The 25,858-nt window shown below is 33.1% G+C and overlaps 1 protein-coding gene across 1 annotated transcript; it reads left to right on the top strand.

The window, feature by feature from the left end:
• The first annotated feature begins 7,568 nt into the window (after positions 1 to 7,568).
• On the top strand, positions 7,569 to 23,392 carry LOC116404483. Its single transcript, XM_031886996.1, has 3 exons — positions 7,569 to 8,036; positions 20,889 to 22,264; positions 22,399 to 23,392. Exons 1-3 carry the CDS (start codon positions 7,569 to 7,571, stop codon positions 23,390 to 23,392), a joined length of 2,838 nt encoding a protein of 945 aa, XP_031742856.1.
• Positions 23,393 to 25,858: the final 2,466 nt, after the last annotated feature.

The following is a 25,858-nucleotide window of genomic DNA, read 5'->3' as shown; positions in this document are numbered from 1 at the left end:
TGCTCCACCGCAACGTACTAAGATGGGTCCTCAAAAGAGGCTAGGAATATAGTTGATTTTGATTCCTCATCAATTATTAAATATCTTAAACCCCTGACAGGCGATGTGTTTACTGCACGATTTGCTGATTGTCATTTTAATGAGACAAATTTTCAAACATTAGGGAGAGGAATTAAGAAATTGGAAAAAGAAATTACATGGAATGTATCATTATTGTCTCATTCATTTTGATCCTCGTACAGATCAATGTGAAGTTGAAGTTAAGAAAATAATTCATTTGCAAAATATAGCAAATCCTACCAAGATGCATTTGTAGATGCAAAGAATGTAATTAAATCACATATACCAGCAGCAAATATCTCATCAAAGATTGATATCCCTACACAACATATTGTAAATATATCTGGAACACACTGGAAGCATGGTAGACCTAGTTGGTTCCAAAAATAAAAATCTTCGAAAAGGGAATCGAGTCCATAACTCGATTAAAGATGTGGATGTTCTAGAAAAAATCCAAAAATTAACTTTTGACAAAAATGTCAAAGAAGATAAACAACCGAGAATAATAATGAGAACTCTCATGATAGGAAAAAGATAGAAGCGAACTAATGTAGTTGTTGACAATATTTTTGCATATAATGTTGCTCTTGATATTATATGTGAAAACGAAGATTATGAACCAAAATCTATTGAAAAATGTAGACAGAGAAAAAATTGGTTATTGTGGAAAGAAGCAATTGAGGTAAAATTAAATTCACTTTACAAACGTGGGATTTTTTTTATCAGTAGTCCAAACACCAAAAGGTGTCAAACCTGTGGGATATAAATAGGTATTTGTGAGAAAAAGAAATGAAAATAATGAGATCACAAGATAATAAAGAAAGAATAGTTGAACAAGGTTTTTCATAAAGACCTAGTATTGATTATGAGGAGACATATTCTTTGGGGTGGATGCAATCACATTAAGATTTTTAATCAGCTTGACTGTATATAAAAATCTAGACATGCTTCTTATGGATGTAGTCACAACATTTTTATATGGATCTCTTGATAATAATATTTATATGAAAGTCCTAAAAGGATTTAAGATACTTGAAAGATATAAATCGAGTTTCTGCGAACTATATTCAATAAAGTTACAAAGATCACTATATGGATTGAAACAATCAGAACGAATGTGATACAATCACCTGAGTGAATATTTGTTGAAAGAAGGATATCAAAAAAATCCAATATGTTCATGCAATTTTATAAAGAAATCACAGTCATAATTTGCTATTATAACTATATATATTGATGATTTAAATATAATTGGGACTCTTGAAGAACTTTTAAAGGCAATAGAATATCTTAAGAAAGATTTCGAGATGAAAGATCTCAAAAAATAAGATTTTGCATTGGTTTACAAATTGTGCATCTGGCAGATAGAATATTTGTTCATAATCAACTTGTACAGGAAAAGATTTGAAACGATTTTATATGGATAAAGCACATCCATTGAACATCCCAATGCAAGTTCGTTAACTATATGTGACGAAAAATATATTTTGACCTCGAGATGATAATGAAAAACTCCTTGGTCTAGATATACCATATCTTAGTGCAATTGATGCATTTATGTATCTTCACTACTATAAATTTGGTTTTTCTTGACGCGCACAAATTTTGATTTCTTAATGGTCATGACAAAGGACCATCAAGAAAAATATTTTTCTTGATACAATATTTATCTTGACGGTCATTTATGTTAGAAAAAGTTTCCTTATTTTGTTGAAGAATTATGAAAAAATGTAAAAAAAAAAATGGATTTTTTATTTCCTTGATGGGCAAAGTTTCCTTAGTTTGTTGATGATCAACAAACATCAAGAAAACTATTTCTCAATGGACAATAAACATCAAAGATAATATATTAGTTGACTGATAATGTCCATCAAGTTAGATAGATTTTTTTTATGGATGAGGTCCATCAAGGAATGAATTTTCCTGATTTGCAATGGCCATCATCGAAAAAAATTAATATACTTTTTTAGGTTTCTTGATAGGTTTAGAATTTTCTTTATGGGTTTAGGGTTTCTTGATGGACAAAGACAAAAAAAAAAAAAAAAAATCATGGGCAAGGTCCATCAAGAAAAATACATATTCATCAATAATATTCTTAAAGATTTACTATTTTTTTAATTATTATTGTCTATATATCAATAATACAACATTAATTTTAAAAAAACTAACAATGGTAATTATAATTAGATTGAAATAAGTGATTGTATCAAAATTAAATTAGTTATTGTGTTTAACGTTACTGAGTTGAATTCAAAGCTTATAATTTAGGGTTTTTAAAATTTGTAGAAGGCGTAAAACATGAGCTTAGCACAACTGGCACATGTATATATCTATGGTTCAAATCCCCACTACTGCATTAAAAATTTGTAGAAGTTGTTTATAAATTTGGATATCAATGTTACAATTGTTAGTACAATCCTCATTGAGGAGGAAATCAAGATCATGAAAATGCCAATTAGCACGAACCTAAGGTTGGTGTGAAAAGTAAAAGGAAATCTATTCTTTTTTCCATAAAATAGAAAAAAAGGAATAGGTTTTTTACTACATGTTTTGGCCATCAAGAAAACGATTTTCCTGATGGATTTTTCAGTTTCCTTGATGGGCAAAAAACATCAAAGTCTTCTTTCTTGATGGTTAATACCATCAAGATAGAGTTTTTGATGACATGTTTTGACCATCAAGAAAACTAGTGGTTGGGCTTTCTTGATGTTTGCCTACTTGATGGGCAAAGACCATCAAGGTAGACATTTTTTACATGTTCTGCATATTAAAGAAGGTCAAATTTGTAGTAATGCTTGTTAATAATACAAGACCAGATATTGCATTTTCAATAATTTTATTAGCTAGATATAGTTCCTCTCCAATAAAAAGACATTATAATGGAATTAAACATATACTTCGTTATCTCCAAGGAACAATTGATAAGAGATTATTTTATTTAAATAAATCAAATTTAACTTAGTTGATTTTGCAGATTATGAATATTTATCTGATCCACACAAAGCTAAATCTTAAACATGTTATCTATTCATATATGGAGAAACTGTTATATCCTGACAATCAGTGAAACAAACCATAACAACCACATCCTTAAATCATGGTGAAATTCTTGCAATTCATGAGGCTAGTTAAGAATGTATATGGTTAAGATCAATGACTAAACACATTAAAAAATAAAGTGGTTTGTCTTCCAGTAAACTCCCTCCAACAACATTATACGAAGACAACACAACATGTATAACTCAAATAAAATGAGGTTATATTAAAGGTGATAGAACAAAGCACATCTCACCGAAGCTTTTCTATACTCATGATCTTGAAGAAAATGGCGACATTACAGTACAATAAATTTGTTCAAAAGATAACCTGACAAACTTATTTACAAAATCACTACCTACCCCAACCTTTGAAATTTTGGCACACAACATTGGAATGCGGTGACTCAGATATCTCAAATGATGTGTCCATGAGGAGTAAATTTTATTTTTGTAAGAATTAAATATGTACTCTTTTCCCTTCACTAGAATTTTTTTTTTCCATTGAGTTTTTTCCTAGTAATGGTTTAACGAGGCATATTTCATATATGTAATGGACATCTAAGGGGGAGTAATCATATTCTATTCAATAAAATTGTTACTGATACTATAATCTTAAAGCCAATAAACTAAGGACCTGAGGCTATTATTGAGTAAACTTGAACTTTATGTAGAGACATAAATATGTATCAAGTTAGAGTATTTAGCCTAAATAGTATATAATATACTAATACGATTGAGCATCTTATTTTGGGGACACTTTGAATGCGGCCTGGTTTGTAGTTAGTACAAATGATGTAATCTTGAATCGTTCATGTAGAGACATGAAAGTGGGGGCATCCTATGTAAAGGGTTTACATAAAACTAGAACCATGAAATAGTCACTTTTAAGTTATAACACCGTTAATTTTGTAAAACTGACTATTTCGTTTATAGATATCAAATGTATCTTAATCTTAATCCTGAGCTAACTATGAACTTCTGTTCATACGAAATTATCCTTAGATCTGCGTAGGTGAGGGCAACTCAATGGCGCTGGCCCAATAAGCCTCTCATTTCAAGGGTAAGACCGGGTAGATAGCTAGGGACATAGGGTGCAAGACGGAATTCACTACTACCCGCTCTATGGATAGTAGATAGATTGTTTTCTTAAGGATTGAATCCAAGTCTTGAACAAGGGGCTCCACCTTCTCATTGGCTCGAGAGGGATTCGGTTTATAGGTTGGACCTAAAATCAATTGTTTAATAGTAGATCAGTGGGACCTAAGGAACAAGATGTAGTCTCTAGAGAGTAAAACGGTACTTTGACCTAGCCGAGGTTACGAACAACCTATGAAGGATTAACTTGCTTATCATGGCTATATCACATGGACACAAATATATCTATAGTAAGGGGAGTGCAACTACGGAACTTTAGTGAAATGACCCGTTAGTTAACGAAGATTGATTAGCTCGATCTAAAATATTTTAGGCAGTTAATCTCGGATCATTGGAGCCCATGATCTATAGGTCCATTAGGCTCCCTCGCTAGCTCACAAGGAATCAACTTAGAACATTATGATGGAATAATTTGAATTGTTTGAATTAGGTAAAGAGAGAAACCAACAAATATATTTGGTATAGTTATCAGTTATAAGCTTCAGATAGAGCTTCATGTTTAAATGTAATTTAAATATTAAAAATATGAATATGGATTCATATTCATAAGCTCGGGAATGATGGAAATTGTCAAAGTTGTGAAAAGTTAAAATGTTAACTTTTAACTATGAAAAGTCAAACTTTGACCCACTTTGTATTCAAATGTGATTTGATTTTCGAAGAAATCAATGTGAATTCATGCTCGGGAGGTTGAAGTTAGTCAAGACAGACAAAATGGTAAAAATTCAAAATATTAACTTTAAACTTTAAAAAGTTAAACTTTGAATTTGATTTAAATGTTAAATTACCATATTGCCCTTAGACTAATTTAAATAATAACACACGTTGAGATTTGGCAAACTTATCACTTGCATGTGGCATGCATGTGGCTTATTGCATGCAAGACATCTACCTCACTAAGAATGTCAAGTGGTGAGATAGGGAAACTCGTGTATATAGTTTGCTTGTAAGAGTTCCCTTTACAAAAATGAAAGGATTCTTGTGTTTGAAAAATGCAAGAATTAATTTTGTAATTGTGAATTACAAAAATAATCCAAGAACATTTTTTACTCTCAACAACAAAAAAAGATCTAAGTGTAAGATTCCTCCAAAAATATTTTCATCTCTCTCTATTTCCTCCACCATTTGAGTCCCACAACCCGGTTCTAAGTCCGAAGAATAGCAGGTCAACACTAGTGGAAGTCTCGACTTCAAGTTCGTGAGAATATTGCAAAGAATTTGTGAAAAAATTACAATAAAAGAAAAGCATCAAATGTGAGTTTTTTTTAACCTTATCTTTGTTTCAATTAGGGTTGTTATGCATGTTGATTACTAAATTTGTTTAGTTGCAATTAAATAAAAGTTTGATTCTTATTCCACTGCGCATGTCTACTGTTTCCATCAATATTATAAATATTAATATAAAAATGTAGATGCCCATTAGTGTGTGCTTAGTGGCGATATAGCCATCCAGTACATGTCTTCCCATCAACCATCCAACACTCATGTCATATATCTATAAGAGAGTCACCCTTAGTGGCTGTGTAATCCATGTCATGCTTGTCAAATTGCATCTAAATAGTGGCATTTGGTGGAGTTGTAAGATGTACCAAGATTTGAGAGAAATCGAAAGAAATTGGAGAAAGTGGAGAATTATGAGATTTTGATTTTCCTAATTATTTTCTTATTTCTTTATTTACATGTGTTATATGTTTTATACTATATTATAGTATTATTTTAATATTATATTTTCTAGATTTCTGTATCCCAGTTGTGCCCCATTTTCACAACATAAACCACTTAAAAAAAATTAATAAAATCTAAAATGTATAAAAACAAATAGGATTTCTCTTATGAATGACAAAAATAAGTTCAACTCACTAAAAGGATAAAAGCCTTATAACAGCGAAAGATTTTACAAAACAATTCCTCGATTTAATTTGGGAATCTCAAAATACCAGCACATTTGCCAAAATAATACTTGTTTTGTCTCTAAATTTACAAAGTAAATCTCCAAATTGGGACACCACCCGTCCGAGAACTTCCTATCATTTGGGACGAGGTTGGTTTGTTGGAACCACTTGGGATGGAAAAATGTTAGAAACTATTTTCTTTTTCCAAAAAGCAAAAGCATTCACTTTTCTACTTGATTAATTGTTTTAAAGAAAACTATTTTCTTCTTAGATATTTAGAGTTCTCTTTTTTTCTTGGAGTAGGAAATATATCATGAAATTCTATTAATTTAAAAATAGGGGAATTTATATAAATAGAAGAAAACTGAAACTATTTACATCCCTTGGCAAAAAAATTGGAGGAAATATATTAATTTTCTTTTATTCCAAAATTACCCCTACGTTTTACTCAAATATTTGACCTCCATCTTTTTGTATCAGCGACCTATTCCTCCGGTTTATTCATCCATTGTTTTTACTCTGATCTTTGTTTGTTTTTTTTCAAATCGTGTTCATCATCTTCTTCTTGGTATCGTCTTCTTCGTCTATCCTCTTCTTCTTCGTATCATCTTCTTCGTCTACCTCAAATTCAGGGTTTCACACGGCCGGTGTTTCCACGTCCATCATCGGTGTCACTTCCTATCCTGATATTCTTTTTTTTTTCCTTTCTTTCATCTTATTCTTCTATATTCTTGATCACTTTTTATTATAATTTTGTTTTCATTTAAAATCAAATTTCAAGCAAACTTCATCACACTGTGAAATTAATAGGAATTTTCAAGCAAACTTCATCACAATGTGAAATTAATATGAAGACATGAACATCGTATTCTTCAAAACGATAATCTTATACTTACGGATTAATAGTAATTAATTCAAATCAAATAAAAAGAATATTCTACTTAATTACCACAAACAATAAATTAAATTTTACAGAATTCAATGAAAAATGTTTGTTAGTGAAACTCTTGATAATAATTGTAGATTAGTATACATTACCAGCATATCCACAAAATTTCTTTTTCTAACATTCATTTTTTCTTTTCCTTCTTTTTCTTCTCATTCTTCTTTCTTTGCTGGTATATTTTCAAAAAAAATCTTTTAGGTTTTAATTAATTGATTTTGTTGTTCTCTATGTGTTTTTGGTGAAGTAGTTTAAAATTTGTGCACTCATGGACATACTTCATGTCATTGATGGACAATGATAGAACTCTATCACTCCATATCATTGATGGACAATGATAGAACTCTATCACTGATGGACTGTGATAGAACTCTATCACTTTCTATAATTGGTATAGTTGTATTCATGATATCTTTAGCTTCTTATATAATGCTTTTTTTTTTCTTTTCTTTTGTTTGTTTTTTGCAGTAATTTGGTATCATGGCTAATATTCTCATAGTAGTTTTTTATGGTGGACAATGGACACAGTACAATTTTTATGAGAATTATAGTGTTGTTGGAGTACTAGTTGATGATATGATGAATTTAGGTGGTTTAGTTAGTTTGATTTTGAATGAAATTCAATTGGATGCTTCTATTGATTTATGGGTGTTATTGGACTTTGGCCACACAAATATTCAAAATGTGTTTAATTTACAACAAGATAAGGATGTTTGTTGGTTTTTGTCTTTGATTAAAGAGTCGAGTATTAGGTATCCTTTGGTTGCTCATGTTAGGGTTCATTCTCTTGTTGCTCAAACTAGTATAGAAGCTTCTTCCAGTGGCATTGGTGGCAGTAGTGAAGCTAATGATAATTTGCTATGTTTATCTTCTTCTAGTTCTTCTTCAAATGATGTGATTACACAAGATTATGATTTTCATGACAATTTGAAGGAAAAGGATGTATTTGTAAGTAAAGAAATTTTGTCAAAATGCTTTTATGTAAGCAGTAACTAAAAATTTTCAATTCCGGACTATGCGTTCAAATTCAAATTCACTTGAGTTGAAATGTTTGCAAGATGGTTGCCAATTATATGTTTGTGCATCACAATATTAATATAAGAAAAGTGATTTATGGATGCTTACGAAGTATATTTCTAACCATGATTGTTCTATGAATTCAATTCAAAGTACTCATATGCAAATTTCTTCATCTGTAATTGGAAATTGCTTGAAAGAGGATTTTAGGTTTAGGTCTACTAATCAATCTCTTCCAAGAGATATTATTCATAAGGCTCGTACTAAGCTTGGTGTTAATATTAGTTATCAAAAATCTTGTAAAGCAAAAGAACACATATTAAAATCACTAAATGGTGATGCTACTGAGTCTTATAGTTTGATACCAAAGTTCTTTGAGAAACTGAAGGAAATGAATCCAGGTATTATTGCAAATGAACTATTTTTATATAAATTTTCTATCAATGATAATTAATTTTCTCCAAGGTCAGTTCAAGGTCTTTTTCTTTTTCAGACTCTTGAGGAAGATTTTCTAACGAAACATTCTTTATGCGACCCTTAATCATTTCCAATAAACTAATAATTTCTTTCTGTCCTTTTACAAATTCTTTTTGTTCGTCTTGAATTTTTTGTTGTCCTTCAATAATTCTCTTCATACTTTCTTTTAACTCCTTAAAGTTTTGCACAATTCTTTTTACAATCACTTCATTTCTTCCACCTTCTTCAATCAATTCATTTAGTTCTTCTTTTTTTCTTCCCTCAATCTCGTTCTTCTCTATATCAATAAAATATTGCATTATCTCTGACTTAGATTCCTCCTCTGTCATTTGAAGTGAAATTATAGAAAACCACAAGTAAAAGCATAGAAAAATTATTAGAAAAATTATTCAACACCATCGTGATAGCCAGTGACGATGGAGTTCTATCACTACCTATCAGTGATAACCAACAGTGACAGAGTTTTGTCACTGCCTATCAAATAAGTAAATCAAATATGTTTTCCTTCAAAATCCTCCATTCATGTGGCCGCAAACATTTCCATCTTGTTACTCTTGGACCTTTTTCAGAAATTTTTCTTCCAAAACCAACATCTAAAGATGATAGTTTTTGAATGATTTCAAAAGCCCAATAGACTAAGGCTAATGGGAATCCTTGTAGATAGACCGCACCTTTTTTGTCCACACAAGTAGCTTTCTTGAAAAACTCATATCTTAAATTATATGACAACCTTCCTCATGGATACTCATTTAATTCTTCTTCATTGTCCATAATACATGAATGTTTCCAATTAATTTTGTTATGTACTTGCTTTGGGAGGAGGATACTTTGTAAAATGTGAAGATTTGCTAGTTTAATTTTCAAAATGTCACTCTCCCATTCTCGCATCATTTTGAATGTTGTTTCCAAATCACTCCTTGATACCCTTTGGCCATTAAAGGAGAAGGTTGTCTTAAGTTCATATGTGTTATCTCTTTCTGTTAAATCAACCATACTGAAGTTGTGTCCTTTTAGTTCAGTTATCAAGCAAAAATCTTTCAACCCAAATTCTACAATTAGTCCATTAAAGTTGAATGCCAATACATTTAACTTCCTAGTCAAAACTTGTCTTTGTACCAAGTAGTTAAAGAATTGGGTTGGAGTTTTGTAATTCTTTCAGTTTAAAAGATGTCCAAAAAGACTTCTCGTGACTTTAGATAAACATTGGTAATTTAATTTCTTTTTTACTATTTGTAGACCTTCTAGATTTACGTAAGTGGTTACTGTCTTTATAATACTTTTTTCATGTTGAACCAGTAGTAACCCGTGTTCTACCTGTTAAAAAGATTTATTAAAACAAGTTAGCTAGTAAATAAATTGTTATATATTTTTTGAAAGTGATAGAAGACTATAACTGACTATCAGTAATAGAAGATTATCATATATTAATCTAAAACGTGACATGCAAAATCTAAAACATGCTGAAATATTAATTATACTCTATATTTCAATATACGTGCAAAATCTAAAACATAAGGGAGAATGGTAGAATAACCATTCTATCACTATCTATCAGTGATAGAAGACTATCACTATCTACCAGTGATAGAAGACTATAACTTAGGCAGTATTTAAGTATTGTAAAATTTAAAATTTGTTACAAATGCTAAATTATAGGCAGAAAGGTAGCATAACTATTTTATTTAATGGAAACAAAATCAAATTTCATCTCTTTTCCCTTTGATGTTTATGTTGTTATAGTGCTTGGCATCTACTGAAAAAATAAATTTAATTAGTATGTCTACCAACAAAAGAAGAAGAAGAATGGGAAAGAAACATTATTACTTACCTGATAGAATGCTAAAGATGAAGAACTGAAGTAGAAAAAAATTAATTCTTGACTTGCCTGTAGAAAAAAGAAACTAAACGACTAGAAAGAAGAAGAAGAATTGAAAATTTGGAAGTATCGTTTATGCAGTAGAAAAGAGGCAGAAGAATAACATTAGAGTTTATGAAACTTTGAAAGAAAAATCTCGTTGAGTGCAGATTAGGGAAAAAATCAGGTTGTTCATTTTGTGAAAAATTAATTTTACACGGGGGCTGTTTCGGTATTTCACTTAACTAGTTTGAACTTGGGTTCAAATTTTGCTATGGACTGTAATTACTTTACCCAAATCTTCTATTTTTAAAAATCCACTTAAAAATATTAAATTAATAAAAATTTCAAATCTACTCATTAATTAATCATTAATCAATTAGTTAATAGACAGTTAAATCATATTTAATTCATATTTCATTTAAATCTTATTTAATGAATACCTCTCCACTATCTTATAGATTTGTATTAATTTAATTAAATCAAATTTAATTAACTAAACTATTAATTAATTCTTCAATTAATTAATAGCTAAATTAAATATCTTATATTTAACTTAAATTAAATTTGAATCATATTCAAATATAAGTTTTTAACATAAGCAATAATTTTATTATGAATCAAATTCACATTAAATTAATATTTGAACTCATTCAAATATTTTATGTCTCATAAACCAATTTTGAATCATATCCAAAATTAAATTTATATGATAAAGTTTGATAAATTGTACATTATAATGTATCACTATACATTAAACTAATTTTCAAAGTAATTTTGAACATTTCAAATTACAACCAATATAAATAAATCCCATTACTCTTTACAAGCTAGGAAGGGGACCTAATAAACTTACAGATAAAAAGGTACAACGATATAAGATTAATTGGCAAAACTCATTAACCATATTAATCAATATTCGTTAACTGTGTACTCAATTAGCGACTCATAACTGAATTCTTCTCACTGTAGATATATTTCAGTGTCCACGAATATAGACCAATAACAGTAAGTTAGTCCATCACGAGTGTTCATAACACCAGTTTGGTCAATTTACCGTTTTACCCTTGGGTTACCTATAATCCTTAAATATCAGTGCTCCTCTAATGAATAACTTGTTTATGGTCCTACCAATAAACAGAAACCCCTATCGTGCCATAAAGAGGGTAAGGGTCCTTTGTTCAAATACCGAAGATATCATTTAAGGGAATACTCATCTACTTACCATAAAGTAGAAAATGAGTGAATTCAATTTTGTGTAATTATGTTTCCAACTCCCCACTCGGTCTTGTCCCCAAAATGACAAGTTTATTGAGTCAGTGATCTGTGTTAGAACTAAGTCATGCACAGCAGAAAAAGAATCGAATTTCTACCCTAATTGCCACAATCAACATGTAACCATAAATTAATCAAATTAGGGTTTTAGGAAATATTACCTTTGAAGCTTTCAAAAAGTTTGATATCTTCTTACCAATTCAAGTCGAGACCACCACTAGTACTCAACTGCTATCCTCTAGACAAAGAACCGGGTTGTGGGACCCAATTTTGGTGTAGAAAGTAATGGAGATAAAATGGGATTGGAAGGTTTCCTTTTTTTTCTTTGGTTGAGATGATGAAAATGATAAAAGAGGCAAAAAACCTTAAACATTTGAAAACACCTCTATTTATAACCTAATTACATGCAAAAATGCATGTAATTCATTTGCCAAATCTCACCACCTAATATTCCACTAACAATTAGTGGAACTTAGTGGGCTAGGTGTCTATATCTCATATAGCCACATATCCCACTAAGAGTTAGTGGGATTATCCAACAAAATGTTGGATTTTTCCACTAACTTGGTCCAAGGGTAAAATGGTCATTAGATATTTCTAGTCAAAAGTCAATATTTTGACTTTTCTTAGTCAAAAGTCAATATTTTGACTTTTTACCATTTTGTCCGTCTTGACTAATTCCAACCTCCCGAGCATGAATCCGCATTCATTTTTCCAAAATTCAAATCACATTTGAATATAAGGCCGGTCAAAGTTTGACTTTTCAAAGTCAAAAGTCAACATTTTGACTTTTTACTATTTTTGACCAATTCCATCAATTCCGAGCTTCTTAGTATGAATCCGTATTCATACTTATAGTATGTAAAACATAAAGCTCTATTACTAATTAGAAGACCGACGACTATATCACTATATTTGTCGGTTTCTCTTTCTTCTCCCAATTCGAACAATTCGACTTATTTCATCACATTGTTCTAAGTTTAATCCATATGAGCTAGCAGAGGAACCTAATGGACCTCTAGATCATGGGCTCCAACGATTCAAGATTAACTAGCTAAACTCTTTTATACCGAGTTAATCAATATTCGTTAACTAACATGTCATTCCACTAAAGTCTCGTAGTTGCACTCCCCTCACTATAGATATATTTGTGTCAATTTGATAAAACCATAATCAGTAAGTTAATCCTTCACAGGTTGCTCGTAACCTTGGCTTGGTCAAAATACCGTTTTTACCCCCAAGATTACATCTTGCTCCTTAAGTCCCACTAATCCACTATTGAACAATTGGTTTAAGGTTCAACTTATAAACTTAATCCCTCTCGGGCCAATGAGAGGGTGGGGCCCCTTGTTCAAGACTTGGATTTAGTGCTTAAGAGAACAACCTATCTACTAACCCTAAAGCGGGTAGGAGTGAATTCCGTCTTGTATCCTATGTTCCCAGCTATCCACCCGATCTTACCCTTGAAATGGGAGGCTTATTGGGCCAAAGTTGATGAGTTGTCCTCACCTATGCAGATTTAAGGATAATCTCGTGTGAACAGGAGCTCATAGTTAACTCAGGATTAAGACTAAGTTACCTAGGTCATTAATAATTGAGATAGTCAGTTTTAAACAGTAACGTAAAAAAGACTAATTCATGGTTGAGTCTTATGTAAACATTTTACATAGGATGCCCCCACTTTCATGTCTCTACATGAACGATTAGGATCACCTCGTTTGTACTACAAAGTGGGCCGCATCCATAGTTTCTCTAAATGAGGCGCCCAACCTTTATTTCATATACTATAGACTATTTAGGATATATACTCGAACTTGATCCACGTTTAGGTTTACACATAAAGTTCAAGTTTATTCAAAAATAGCCTTGGAACTTGATTTATTGGATTTAAGATTATAATATTTAATTTCTCAATAACAATTTTATTGAACAAAATATGATTTACAAACTACGAGTTTTAGGACAAAAAATTCCAACAATCTGGCCACTCTCACCTGTACAAATCGAAGAACAATTCCTCGCGAATATGAGTCATAATAAACACAGAATTAAGACTATGTTACCTAGGTCATCCTAATGAAATAGAAACCTAACTAGTTAATGGAGTTACGTCTAGTGGTTACTATTTCATGGTCCGGTCTTATGCAATTCATTGCATATGATACCCTCACTCGCATGTCAATTACACCAACGCATTGGATCATTGTGTTTGTATCAAATACAAAGTGAGTCGTATCCATAGTGTTATCAGGATAAGGTACCCAGCCTTATCCCTATGCTATAGACCATTTAAGCTGATCTCAAACATTGATATGTGTAGGTCTCTATATACTATTCAAGACCCATTCAACAGCTTAGGATGTTAGTTTATATATTGGATTTGGGTTATTAAGACAAAACTAATAATATAATCACTAACAATAATAACATTTTATTAACAAAGATCAATGGATTATATTCACAATCTACGAGTTTTAGGACATAAATCCCAACACTCATGTGATGAACCTGATATGCACCTAATACATCCAATACACACCTGATACACCACTAATATACACTTGATATACTACTAATATTCACTTGATATACTAATAATATCCACTTTGATACACTTGTGATGTATACTTGATATCCTTCTCATAAGTACTTGATACATTTGATATGCACTTGGTATGCATAAGATATACACTCGATATATACTTGATACACATGATATAAACTTGGTACATATTTGAAATAACAAATATTTGGATTTGTGATGAAAAATTTTGAATTTTGTTAAAGGATTAGGAATAAAAATTTATACTTATTTTAAAAATATAAACCACAAACACATATTATTATAACCCAACACTACAAGAATTTCACGATATGTCGACGCAGGAGTGCGTCGCCATTAATCAGAAATGCATGGGTGAAGGTTTCCAAGATGCCAAAAATCATGTCGGCAACAATGTCGCAAATAACGTGTCATAAGAAGCAATAATGACTCACCAAAAGGATAACGTTGGTATAGGCCTTAGGCCGACACATGATATGCTAACACCGTCAACACGTCGACCTAACCGTTATGCCAACGTTATTTTAGCGCATTGACATTAAGGCAACACTGGCTCCACTTTTGAAATTCCTGACGTGGAGTCATCCATCAAATATAATATTTGAAAAAACATATGTTTCGTTCAAAGAAAAATTACAATAAACCTCAACTAAAAACAAAATGACCAAAATCTAATCTAAGTGAAGTCCCCTCATGTTTTCCAACCTACAATGACACGAAATTAAAGTATAAATATACATCTTACCCAAAAAAAAATGAAAGAACGACGTAAAAGTTTGAAATTACTTACATTAAATGAAGAAATCAAGGTTCTTTGACCAATATGAGCTTAGCTCAACTGGCACTTATATGTTCCTATGGACAAGAGGTCCCTGGTTGAAATTCTCACCCCAGCATTTATTACAATACCTTTGCAAAAAAAAAAAAAAAAATCAAGAATCAAGGTTCTCTAGCTGACTGATCAGTGAATTTCTTAATCATCTTCATCATTTTTGTCATCTTTCCCAACCAAGACCCTTTGAGCACTGTCTCGCATATCTCTTCTTCAGATAGTGGCTGGGACTGGATGGTCAGCATTTGATTCGACAAAACAATTTTGATTAATTAATAAGTTATTAAAGGCAAAATACATCAACCATCTCGAGCGTGTGTTTCCTTGAACAACTTCACTCAGTAGATTGGATGACCCTATTGTTTAGTGAGCTTGTGTGCTCGTTGTATGAACGACTTGGCCCCACTATTATGAGTATAAGGCTGCTTCGCTATAGCATCCATATTCATCGATGATTGCTCATACATACATGCAAACAATATCAAAATGTTACATATATAAAAAAATAAATTACCATTTGTGAACATTAATAAGTTCTAAAATCAATTGAAATTGTTGGATAAGGTAGTGGTCACATAAGAAGTGTCAATCTTCCACACGATTCTTCAATCTACGGGTGGGTTGGTACGCACCTATCCAAGATCACTGAACTTCTTACCATGGGGATGGTTCTGCCCACTAAACTTCTTCCAAGTGGTGAGCATTCGATGCTCAACGAATCGATTCAGTACTGGATTTGTGAAATCTAACTCGAAAAATTGCTACAAATTAAAAGTACATATGGATTAGGATTCTATATATATATACAATACATATAATTAACATATATGTACGCGTAACTGTAGAACTTACCTGTAAAGAGCACTTCACGAGCTCGATGTAATGCGCTGTAACGTCAGTCTACTTAAGAAAGTGAACTAGAAAAGTATCACGGGTTATCACGTTGATGGTACAACTAAAGCGTATGGTGTGTGGGGAGATCGAATGATCCTATCCTTGAGCAATGGATATGGAGATTTTCCCATTTTGTGTAACATATCACTCTAGCTCGATGTTCCTCGAGTGCTCGTGTCTCCTAGGAATGCAAGCTGTTGTAGACTCATCTACATAAACAAAATAAATTCACTTCACACTTATGAAATTAATCAATTATGTAACGGTAACTAACCTGATGTGTTGCCCATCGACAACGAAACTCCTATGTTATTAAACTCTGGTGCATTAAAGTAAAAAAGAATATCGCTCTCATCCACAACGAGAGGAGAAGGATTAGACATAGTAAGACATGTAAGTTATCTTTCCTCTTATCCCAAATGACGATTTATCTCTCATGCATATAGGACATGTCTGATACCCTTTCGTACTCCATCCAGATATGTCACCACAGCAAAACTGCGTACAACTGAAAAAACTAACATGTAAGAGAATCATATGTATAAACATCAAGACTCCATAACTCTTTCAGTTCTCCAATCAATGGTCGGAGATAAAGATTAATTTTTCAATCAGAAGTTCTTGGACCGAGTATTAGCAATGACATGAAGAAGTGACTCTTTCATGCATTTTTAAGGTAAAATTTTGTAAGAAATTAACACCACAGACCACATACTGTAGGCGGTACTCATATGGCCAAACAGATTGAACCTGTAAGGAGCTAATGCTAAACGAAAGTTTCGTGGATCTAAAGTGAACTTAGGAAATTTAGAATCAAAATACTTCCATCCCTCTGCATCAGTTGGATGTTTCAACACATCATCCGTTTTTGACTCGTTTATCCTTATGTCATCTCATTTTAGATGAGTCATCTTACAATACAAACATTTTTTGTAATTATCAACAGAAAGTGAAGCAATACCTTATGGGGAATTTTTTTCCCTTTGTTAGGGCGAACCTTGTACCGAGACTCACCGCAAATCAGCCAATGTTGCAAATTGACAAATTCCTTCCAGTACAATACATAGTTGTACTTACAGGCATGAATAGTCACATATCTCAAACCCAAGTCACCCAATTTTTGTTTTTTCCTCGTAGAATGAGCTAGAACATTGGTACCACACATTGGAATCGCATATCTTATTATCTCTAACATCATGTCAAAGGATTTGTTGCTTCAATCGTTGAGAACTTTCACATGCATCATTGTAACCAAAAAGTTAAGAGATGAAAATTTTGAACAGTCGAGGTATAGCTCATGACGTGCTTGGTTTAATAATTTCTGAAATATATTCGCCTCTCCTCTTCTACACCACTATTTAACGGCATATCATTATCCAAACCTTCCTCTGACGTTTCTTGTTCATGTTCAATCGTCGCTTGTAAATCGTGCAACATAACCAACATTTCACTGTCTTTAGGAAACAGATTACTGCTATTTGATTCATAGAATGGGTCACTGCTAGTTCCTTCATGGAAAGGTCACTACTAGTTCCTTCATCAAATTTTTGTATACGTCTATACAAGTTCATTGGCTCGCCATGATACATCCAATCTGTGTAGGAGAAGCATATTTCATTGGTTAATAAATGTCTCTCCACACCCTCTAATGAGTCACAATTGGAGTTCATACATCTCTTGCATGGACACCTTATCCGTTTGTACTCATCAACGTGATACTTGGCAATTGCTAGAAATTGGAAAACTCTCTCTATATACTCAACTGATAACTTATTCTTAAGTTTCATCCAACTCTTGTCCATCGGTCTAGAACATACATGCATAATATTAGTCTTACATTTCCTTCTCTCAAATACTAAATTTTATCCACGAATAAGTCACACCTCACAAGTATTCAATATCCGAACTTTCACTATATCTAAGTTTAAACTAAAAAATCTATCTAACACTTCCAAACTAACCAACTAACAAGATTTTAGTAGAATCTAACACTTCGAACAAATTATCATAAACTAAGGGCTACACATATACATATATCATAAACATACAAACCCTAACCCTAAACATACAATATACACACATTAATACACAATCTCTAAACCCTAAACATACATACAATTTACAATATACATATACATACAATAATACACAATTCCTCTAAACCTTAAACATATAATATACATACAATACACACACAATATCCAACATATACAAAATGACATTTTTTACCGGTTGGAGGTCAGTGGGCGGCAACAGTGGCAAGGCTTTCCCTCTCCCTCTCTCTCTTTCATCTTTTGTTTTCCCTTCCTCTTCCTTTTTTGCCTCTGTCTTTCTGTGTTCAAATGAACACAATTAAAAGAACCAAGGTTCTTGCAACGCACAACAAAAGCATCATGAGAACAAGCTTCTAATGATGCAGACACTTATGGTGTCGTTAGAAGCCACCTAATGTTGCCGCCACTTATGATGTCAGCAGTTCCCCATCAAATCAATCCAAATGTCTTTCAATCATTCTGATGAAAGGTCGAACCTTTGCCAACGTGGTTGATCGCGTCGCCACTGACATCCTCATAGCTCTCCAATTTTAATAACATATTATGGCTTTGCAGATGCCATTAGAGAGAAAACGTCAACGCATGCTTGCATGGCGTCGTTAGAAGTTAGAATAACATTTTTAAATACTGACTATCAACGACGTCGTCAAGGTGTTGTGTCGTTATTTCCTCTATTGCTGATGTAGTGGTAACGACGTCAGCATAACCCTTCTCCTACGACGTCATCTATCCTGATGCATTTGCACGTGTCGGAATAACCTCGAATTCTTGTAGTGCAAAATAAAATCATTTTCACTGTAAAAACAAACTATGGTAACCCAACTATAATAACTTATGAGTATAATAACTCACCTTTTTACACCAAACGCCTCCTAAAAAATGTTTAACAGTTTTTTCATCCTAAAGCTGATAAAGGTCAACTTACATAAAAACTGTCACATTGCTTTGTTTACCAAGATGTCATTTGGCATATTTACTTAATTGTTGTTAAATTAAAAACCTTTGATATATATTTTGTGATTTTGCTTTTGTTTACCCAAATGTCATTTTTAACATATTTACTTAATTGTTACTAAACAAAAGTATGAGATTGTTTTATTTATTGAAATGTCATTTTGTCATTTTTATGTATATAAATATGCATATCAAATGTATTAATTTTATATAAGGTGCATCATGTGTATTATATATATTTTGTTGTCATATCTGCAAAATAGAATGAAAAAAAAAGTGTTTACCAATCTCTAACCACAAGTTTCCAAAAAAGAAAAATATCTAAAGAAAAATCAGTTTAAAGACAGTTTTGTTTTTAAAATAAGAATTGGATTTTATGAAAATCACACCAAAAGAGAAAAAACTCACATAAGCCAGGTAAAGAAATAAAAATCTATCTACTATCTCACTAGAAGAAAACCTGTTTACTATGACAGTTATATATCTCAAAAAATGAGTGGGAAAATAAAAAAAAATGTCACGAAATAGAAAATTTCACGTTTTTGACGGAAAAAGACGGAATTTTTCGGAAAACACTTTCCGCGACAGTTATTTAATGTCATAGAATGTTACCATTAAAAAAATTATTATTTTATATTTAAAAAATTAAAATTACATATTTGTATTTTTAAAAAAACACAATTTTTCCCAAAATTTTTCCCCAAATTCTTCCTCCCATCCGCGCGCGTTGTGCCCAAAATTTCCCCCATTCCTCTCGTTCGCGTTTCTCCCCATTCCGGCCATCTTAAGTCCCGTCCCCACCATCACCCCCCTCCTGCCTGTCCGTCCAAACCTCCTCCTCCTCGCCACCACCAACCCGTCGCCACCACTCCCGTCTTCTCCAAACCACTGCAATCAACCTGAAGCTTCAAATTGTGGGCGTCGGTCGTCACCCCTTCGCCGGTAAGCTTCTCTTCCTTATCTCTTTCTCTCTCTCTCTCTCTCTCTATGAAGTTCTTCTTTGTCTCCATGGGATTGTTTTGTGAGTTTCAGTTTTTCCCAATTTCAGTCATAATCGTTGAATTTCTGTTATATGACCTTAATTCGTTCTTACAACTACATGAGATTATTTTGTGAGTTTGAGTTATGCCCAATTTCTGTTTTCTAATTGTTAAGTTCTCTTCAATTTTAATTTCTTGCAGTGTACTGTGATACAATCTAAAATTGGTCTAATTACTTGTACAATGTAAACCAAACTACTTATACAAACCTACCCTAATCAACTAACTAAAGACAAACTATTGTTATAATTAATTGTCAACTAATTCCATTCATCATGTCTGTAAAGGAAATAGTCCTTCAATTGAGTGTAAAACTTGAAAGAACAAATGTTTTATGCTAATTGGGGGTTGTTGAACCTAGTCCAGAAGTTTCCTTCAAGATGGTTCCATCACTAAGGTGGTAATGAGACAACCTTTCAAATTAATGTAAAAAATTTCATTAGTTTTCATCATGGCATTCGAGTGATTCGTTTAATAGGGACGAAAGTCTTCAAAACTGTCAAAGTCGATAAAATCCAATAGTGGAGGTCTGAATTGACTCAAGTCTTAGGAGAATGTTTCATGGTATTTGAGTGTTAATAGGTGGATTACGATATTTTCTTCGTATATATAGTTACAATATTTTCTTTAGTATATATAATTTTGATGTTGATTATCTATTTTGGAAAATATACTTTTGTGTGTCTATCTGTGACGCTTTTTCCTACCACAATCGTTTCAAATACAGCTAGAAAATTTCTAAATGGTATGAAATAAATTATTAAGTACTTTGAGGATTATCTACCGTTTTGAAAGTTTGAGTTTTAAAAGTTGTTGCCTATAATCTCTTTTGTAATCAGGTTTATTTCGAGGCCAACTTAGACCTCTACACAATGGACAAGTCATGGATGACCCAAAATAGGATGTCAAGAGAATATGATTTAGGAGTCGAAAGATTCATTAAATTTGGGTTGAGTCATGCCAAAGGTCTTAATTCAATTAGATGTCCATGTTTGAATTGCGGCAATCGTTTACTTAAGGATGTCTCAACAGTTCGGTATCATTTGTATGCCAATGGAATTGATAAGAGTTACAAGGTATGGTTCTGGTATGGTGAAGAATTGAACTCAGATCACGTTACCAACACGATGGAAAATACAGTGGATGAAACTGATGAAAACGACGATTTATTTAATACAATTAATATGGTTCAATCTGTTCAAGAACAATCTTGCAATGCATCAAATACCTTCGACACTATGTTTGATGCGAAGAAACCCTTATACCCAGGATGTAAGAAATTCACAAAGTTATCAGCCCTCGTGAGATTGTATAACCTGAAAGTTAGGTATGGTTGGACTAATACTAGCTTCTCTGAATTGCTGTCCATAATATGTGATCTATTACCTGATAACAACGAAATTCCATGTTCTTTGTACGAAGCGAAGAAAACACTTAGTGCCCTAGGACTGAGTTACCAAAAAATTGATGCATGCCCTAATGATTGTTGCTTATACAGAAAAGAATATGAAAAGATGACCAAGTGCCCTAAGTGTGGTTTGTCAAGATGGAAGATCGCTAAGAACTCAAAAAAGGAAAAAACTGGTGTGGCTGCTAAGCAGATGTGGTACTTTCCAATAATTCCAAGATTTATAAGAATGTTCAAGAGATCTGAAAATGCTAAGAACTTGCGTTGGCATGCGATAGATAGACAAGTTGATGGTATTTTGAGACACCCGGCTGACACTCCATCATGGAGGTTGATAGACCACATGTGGCCAACCTTTGGGTCAGAACCGAGAAATCTCCGTTTGGGTTTGTCTACTGATGGAATTAACCCATTTGGAGATATGTCGACGACGTACAGTTGTTGGCCCATCATCACTACAATATACAACCTTCCACCATGGCTGTGTATGAGAAGAAAACATTTGATGCTGACAATGTTAATATCAGGTCCAAAGCAACCGGGCTACGATATCAATACGTACTTAGCACCTTTAATTGATGATCTACAAATGTTGTGGACGGATGGAGTTCGTTGTTTCGATGCATATAAGGAAGAATATTTCACACTGCGGGCTGTCTTATTATGGACCATCAACGATTTTCCAGCATACGGTAATCTATGCGGTTTTAGTGTGAAAGGATATAAGGCTTGTCCAATATGTGGAGAGGAGACTACTTCAATAAGATTGCAACATGGAAAAAAAATGTCATACATGGGACACACGAAGTATTTGCCAAGACATCATCCATACATATTACAAAAAAAAAAATTAAAGGGAAGCAAGAGCATGGAATTCCTCCACAACCCTTGTCGGGGGAGGCCATGTACCTTAAGATGAAAGACATGATATTTTCATGTAGGAAGAAGTGTGGGAAGACCGTGCATAATGAAGGTGGCAATGACTATTGGAAAAGAAGACCTGATTTTTTTCAACTACCATATTGGAAACACTTGCATGTTCGACACTGTTTAGACATAATGCATATTGAAAAAAATGTATGCATGAACATAGTGGGCACCTTACTTGATATACCAGGAAAAAGTAAGGATGGGATGAATACTAGACTTGACTTGGTTGAAATGAAAATTAGACCAGAATTGGCACCAACGTTTACTGGTAATAGAACTTATATCCCTGCGGCATGTTATACACTGTCAAAAGAAGAGAAGTATCGATTTTGCAAGACTTTGTCAGAAATTAAAGTTCCAGAAGGTTATTCAGCAAATATTAGTAGTCGTGTCTCTTTGGATGACTTAAAACTGACCGGCCTTAAGTCGCACGACTGTCATGTTTTAATGCAGCAACTGCTTCCAATTGCAATACGTTCAGTCCTACCGAAGAATGTGAGGTACACTATTAGTAGATTGTGCTTCTTCTTCAATGCGATTTGTGACAAAAGTTTTTCTGTCTCAGATCTTGATGCACTGCAAGAAGATATAGTTCTAACTTTATGCAATCTTGAGAAGTATTTCTCACCCTCGTTTTTTACAATCATGGTTCACCTTGTTGTTCATCTCGTTAGAGAAGTAAAGCTTTATGGACCAGTATATTTGCGATGGATGTACCCATTTGAACGATGCATGAAAGTGTTGAAAAGTTATGTTCGCAGTCGAGCTCGACCGAAAGGATGCATTGCAGAAGCAAGCATATGCGAGGAGGCAGTTGAATTCTGTTCAGATTTTCTTTCTAGATTAGATCTTATTGGACTTGGGTCACTTAATTCAAGGACGGAAATGCAAAGCGATCGACCTCTATCAGTAGGAACATACGTTCGACCCGATGTCCAACAACTCAAGCAAGCACATCTTCGTGTCTTACAGAATATTGGAGAAGTGCACACATACGTTGAGTAAGCATTCGTATGATTATATACTACCATTAATTTACCCTCAAGCCACCAATTTAATGTATGAAACATTTCGTAGGCAACATTTCAATCAATTTAAGATGGAAAATCACAGAAGAGCCAAAAATGAACAGTGGCTACAAGTTGAACATAATTGATCCTTCAGTGCATGGTTTAGGGATCAGGTACGTACACAATCAAAAGTTTATTTTCGTTTAATCTAATTGTTCAATATTTAGAACGACTAATTGTTCTATTCAATAGGTGATGAGTGAACTACAGGAAGGGAAGGTTCTCTCGAACACCATACGTTGGCTTGCACATGGACACCACCCTGCTTTAATGATGTACGATGGATACATAATTAATTGAATGACTTACCACACAAAATCTCGTGATGACTACCGAACGGTGCAAAACAATGGGATTATGTTAGTCGCAACAACAATGCAAGTGTCAAGTGCGAAGGACAAAAACTCGGTCGTTTGTGACATGTCTTTCTATGGCACCATTCAAGAGATTTGGGAAGTCAACTACAATATGTTTAAGGTTGTTCTTTTCAAATGCAATTGGGCTGAAAATAATGCTGGTGTTCGGAAGGACGATCTGAACTACACACTGGTGGACCTTAGTCGAATTGGCCACTCTTCATATTCGTTCATTATTGCCAGACACGGAAGACAAGTATTCTATGTCACAGATCCTATTGATGCAAGATGGTCCGTTGTTGTAATGCCACCCGAGAAGAACTTTCCCCACAAATGTGTTGATGATGACATAAGTGACATCTTACCTCACTATCCCCCACTCTCTTCTTACCACACAACTTGTGATTTTGACGAAGGTGGTGAAACATATGCTAGACCTGACTGTGAAGGCACATGGGTTACCAATTGACTTTGTTAAGTATGTATAGTAAGATGCGTACACTTTGTCATTTGCATATGTCATTCAATGTTCATTACATATAGTTAATCATTGTTGTTTTTTTCTTCTTTGTAGGACTATTCCATTTTCAGAGATGACTACTTCAGAATGTACCGTTATCAAGTTTTCTTTTCATGTTCAACACTTTCTTTGTTTTCAAATTTCGGAGAATTTTATGTAGTAGATATTCTAATTTGAAAGTGTTATGTGCGTTACCATATTTAGTATGAATTTTGCCTAATTAAGTTTGTATGAATCGTTTCCTATTTTCTTTGAGAACCAAGGGTTTATTAACGTTTAATTATAAAAGTCATGTATCGGTTCTAATATTATACTTTTCAGTTATGTTAACACTTTTTTGGTTATTTCACATTTCACATTTACAATTAATTGTTATGTAAGTGTTATGAAATATTAAATGAGTATTGTTACTAACAGTGTGATGGGTTATGTTTTAAATCACATGTATGTTTGCAGTAATGGTTCATTCAGATGATGATGAGGTTGCTACACCCCTTCAAAGAGGGGAAGCTAGTAGCCAGAAAAAGAAATGTGGCCCTACGGGAATGAAAGATATAACACATTTTAGTAGTGAGGGACGGAGAATGGTTATTCAGTACAATGAACTAGGTCAACCGATTGGACCGAATGCAACGAAGTTGAAGAGTTTTATTGGAACGACCGTAAGGTTTCACGTTCCTATCACGTACTCTACTTGGCATGTTGTTCCAATAGAGATGAAGGAGAAAATTTATGAACTGATTGAGGTAAAAATGCTTCTTATTTAGTGTTTTTAGGTTAAACTACCAACTTCAACAGATTTAATACATTTGATTTTTTTTTCATTGTAGGCCGGCTTCATTCTTGACCCCAAGTCGAAGAAAAGCATACTTCAAAATGCGGGAGTATGCTATCGTGGGTTCAAGTCGAGATTAACAACTACGTACGTACTTCTATTTAAGGACGATGTGGAGAAATTAAAACACCCACCAACGGAATACTCATTCATCGATCAAGACCATTGGGATGAATTTGTCGCTTCACGGTTGAAGGAAGATTTTGAAGTACGTATGAATATCCGAACATTTTCTTATACTTTATGTACAATTTGTTACACAAATAGGTTAATTTAATTGAGGTTATACAACTTTTTCTACAGAAAAAAAGTGAAGTTGGTAAACTGAAAAGGAAGCTATACAAATACAACCATAGAACATCTCGCAAGGGGTATGCAAATCTGGTTGAGGAGTTGGTAAGTAACTGCCTTTAAAGATGTTCTTTGTTTTCATGATGTGAGATTCCAAATATAACATCTATTGTTAATGTATCGTGCATCTTCTTCTTTAGATCAAATAGATCGATCGATAGTATGGAAACATGCACGCTTGAATCGTAAGGGAGAGTTCCCAGATAAAGAGAAGATGGACGTTGCCAATCTCATTGTAAGTTAACAAGTTGAGAAAATTTGGCAACTTATAATTTCCATTTTTTTTTTGTTACTATGGTTTCACATCTTCTAATTTCCATTTCGTGCACTATCTTAGGA

Source organism: Cucumis sativus, chromosome 6 (assembly GCF_000004075.3).
Source record: "Cucumis sativus cultivar 9930 chromosome 6, Cucumber_9930_V3, whole genome shotgun sequence".
NCBI classification, from domain to species: Eukaryota; Viridiplantae; Streptophyta; class Magnoliopsida; order Cucurbitales; family Cucurbitaceae; genus Cucumis; species Cucumis sativus.
Note: the sequence above shows the minus strand (reverse complement) of the source record. Positions and strands in the feature narration are given on the sequence as shown.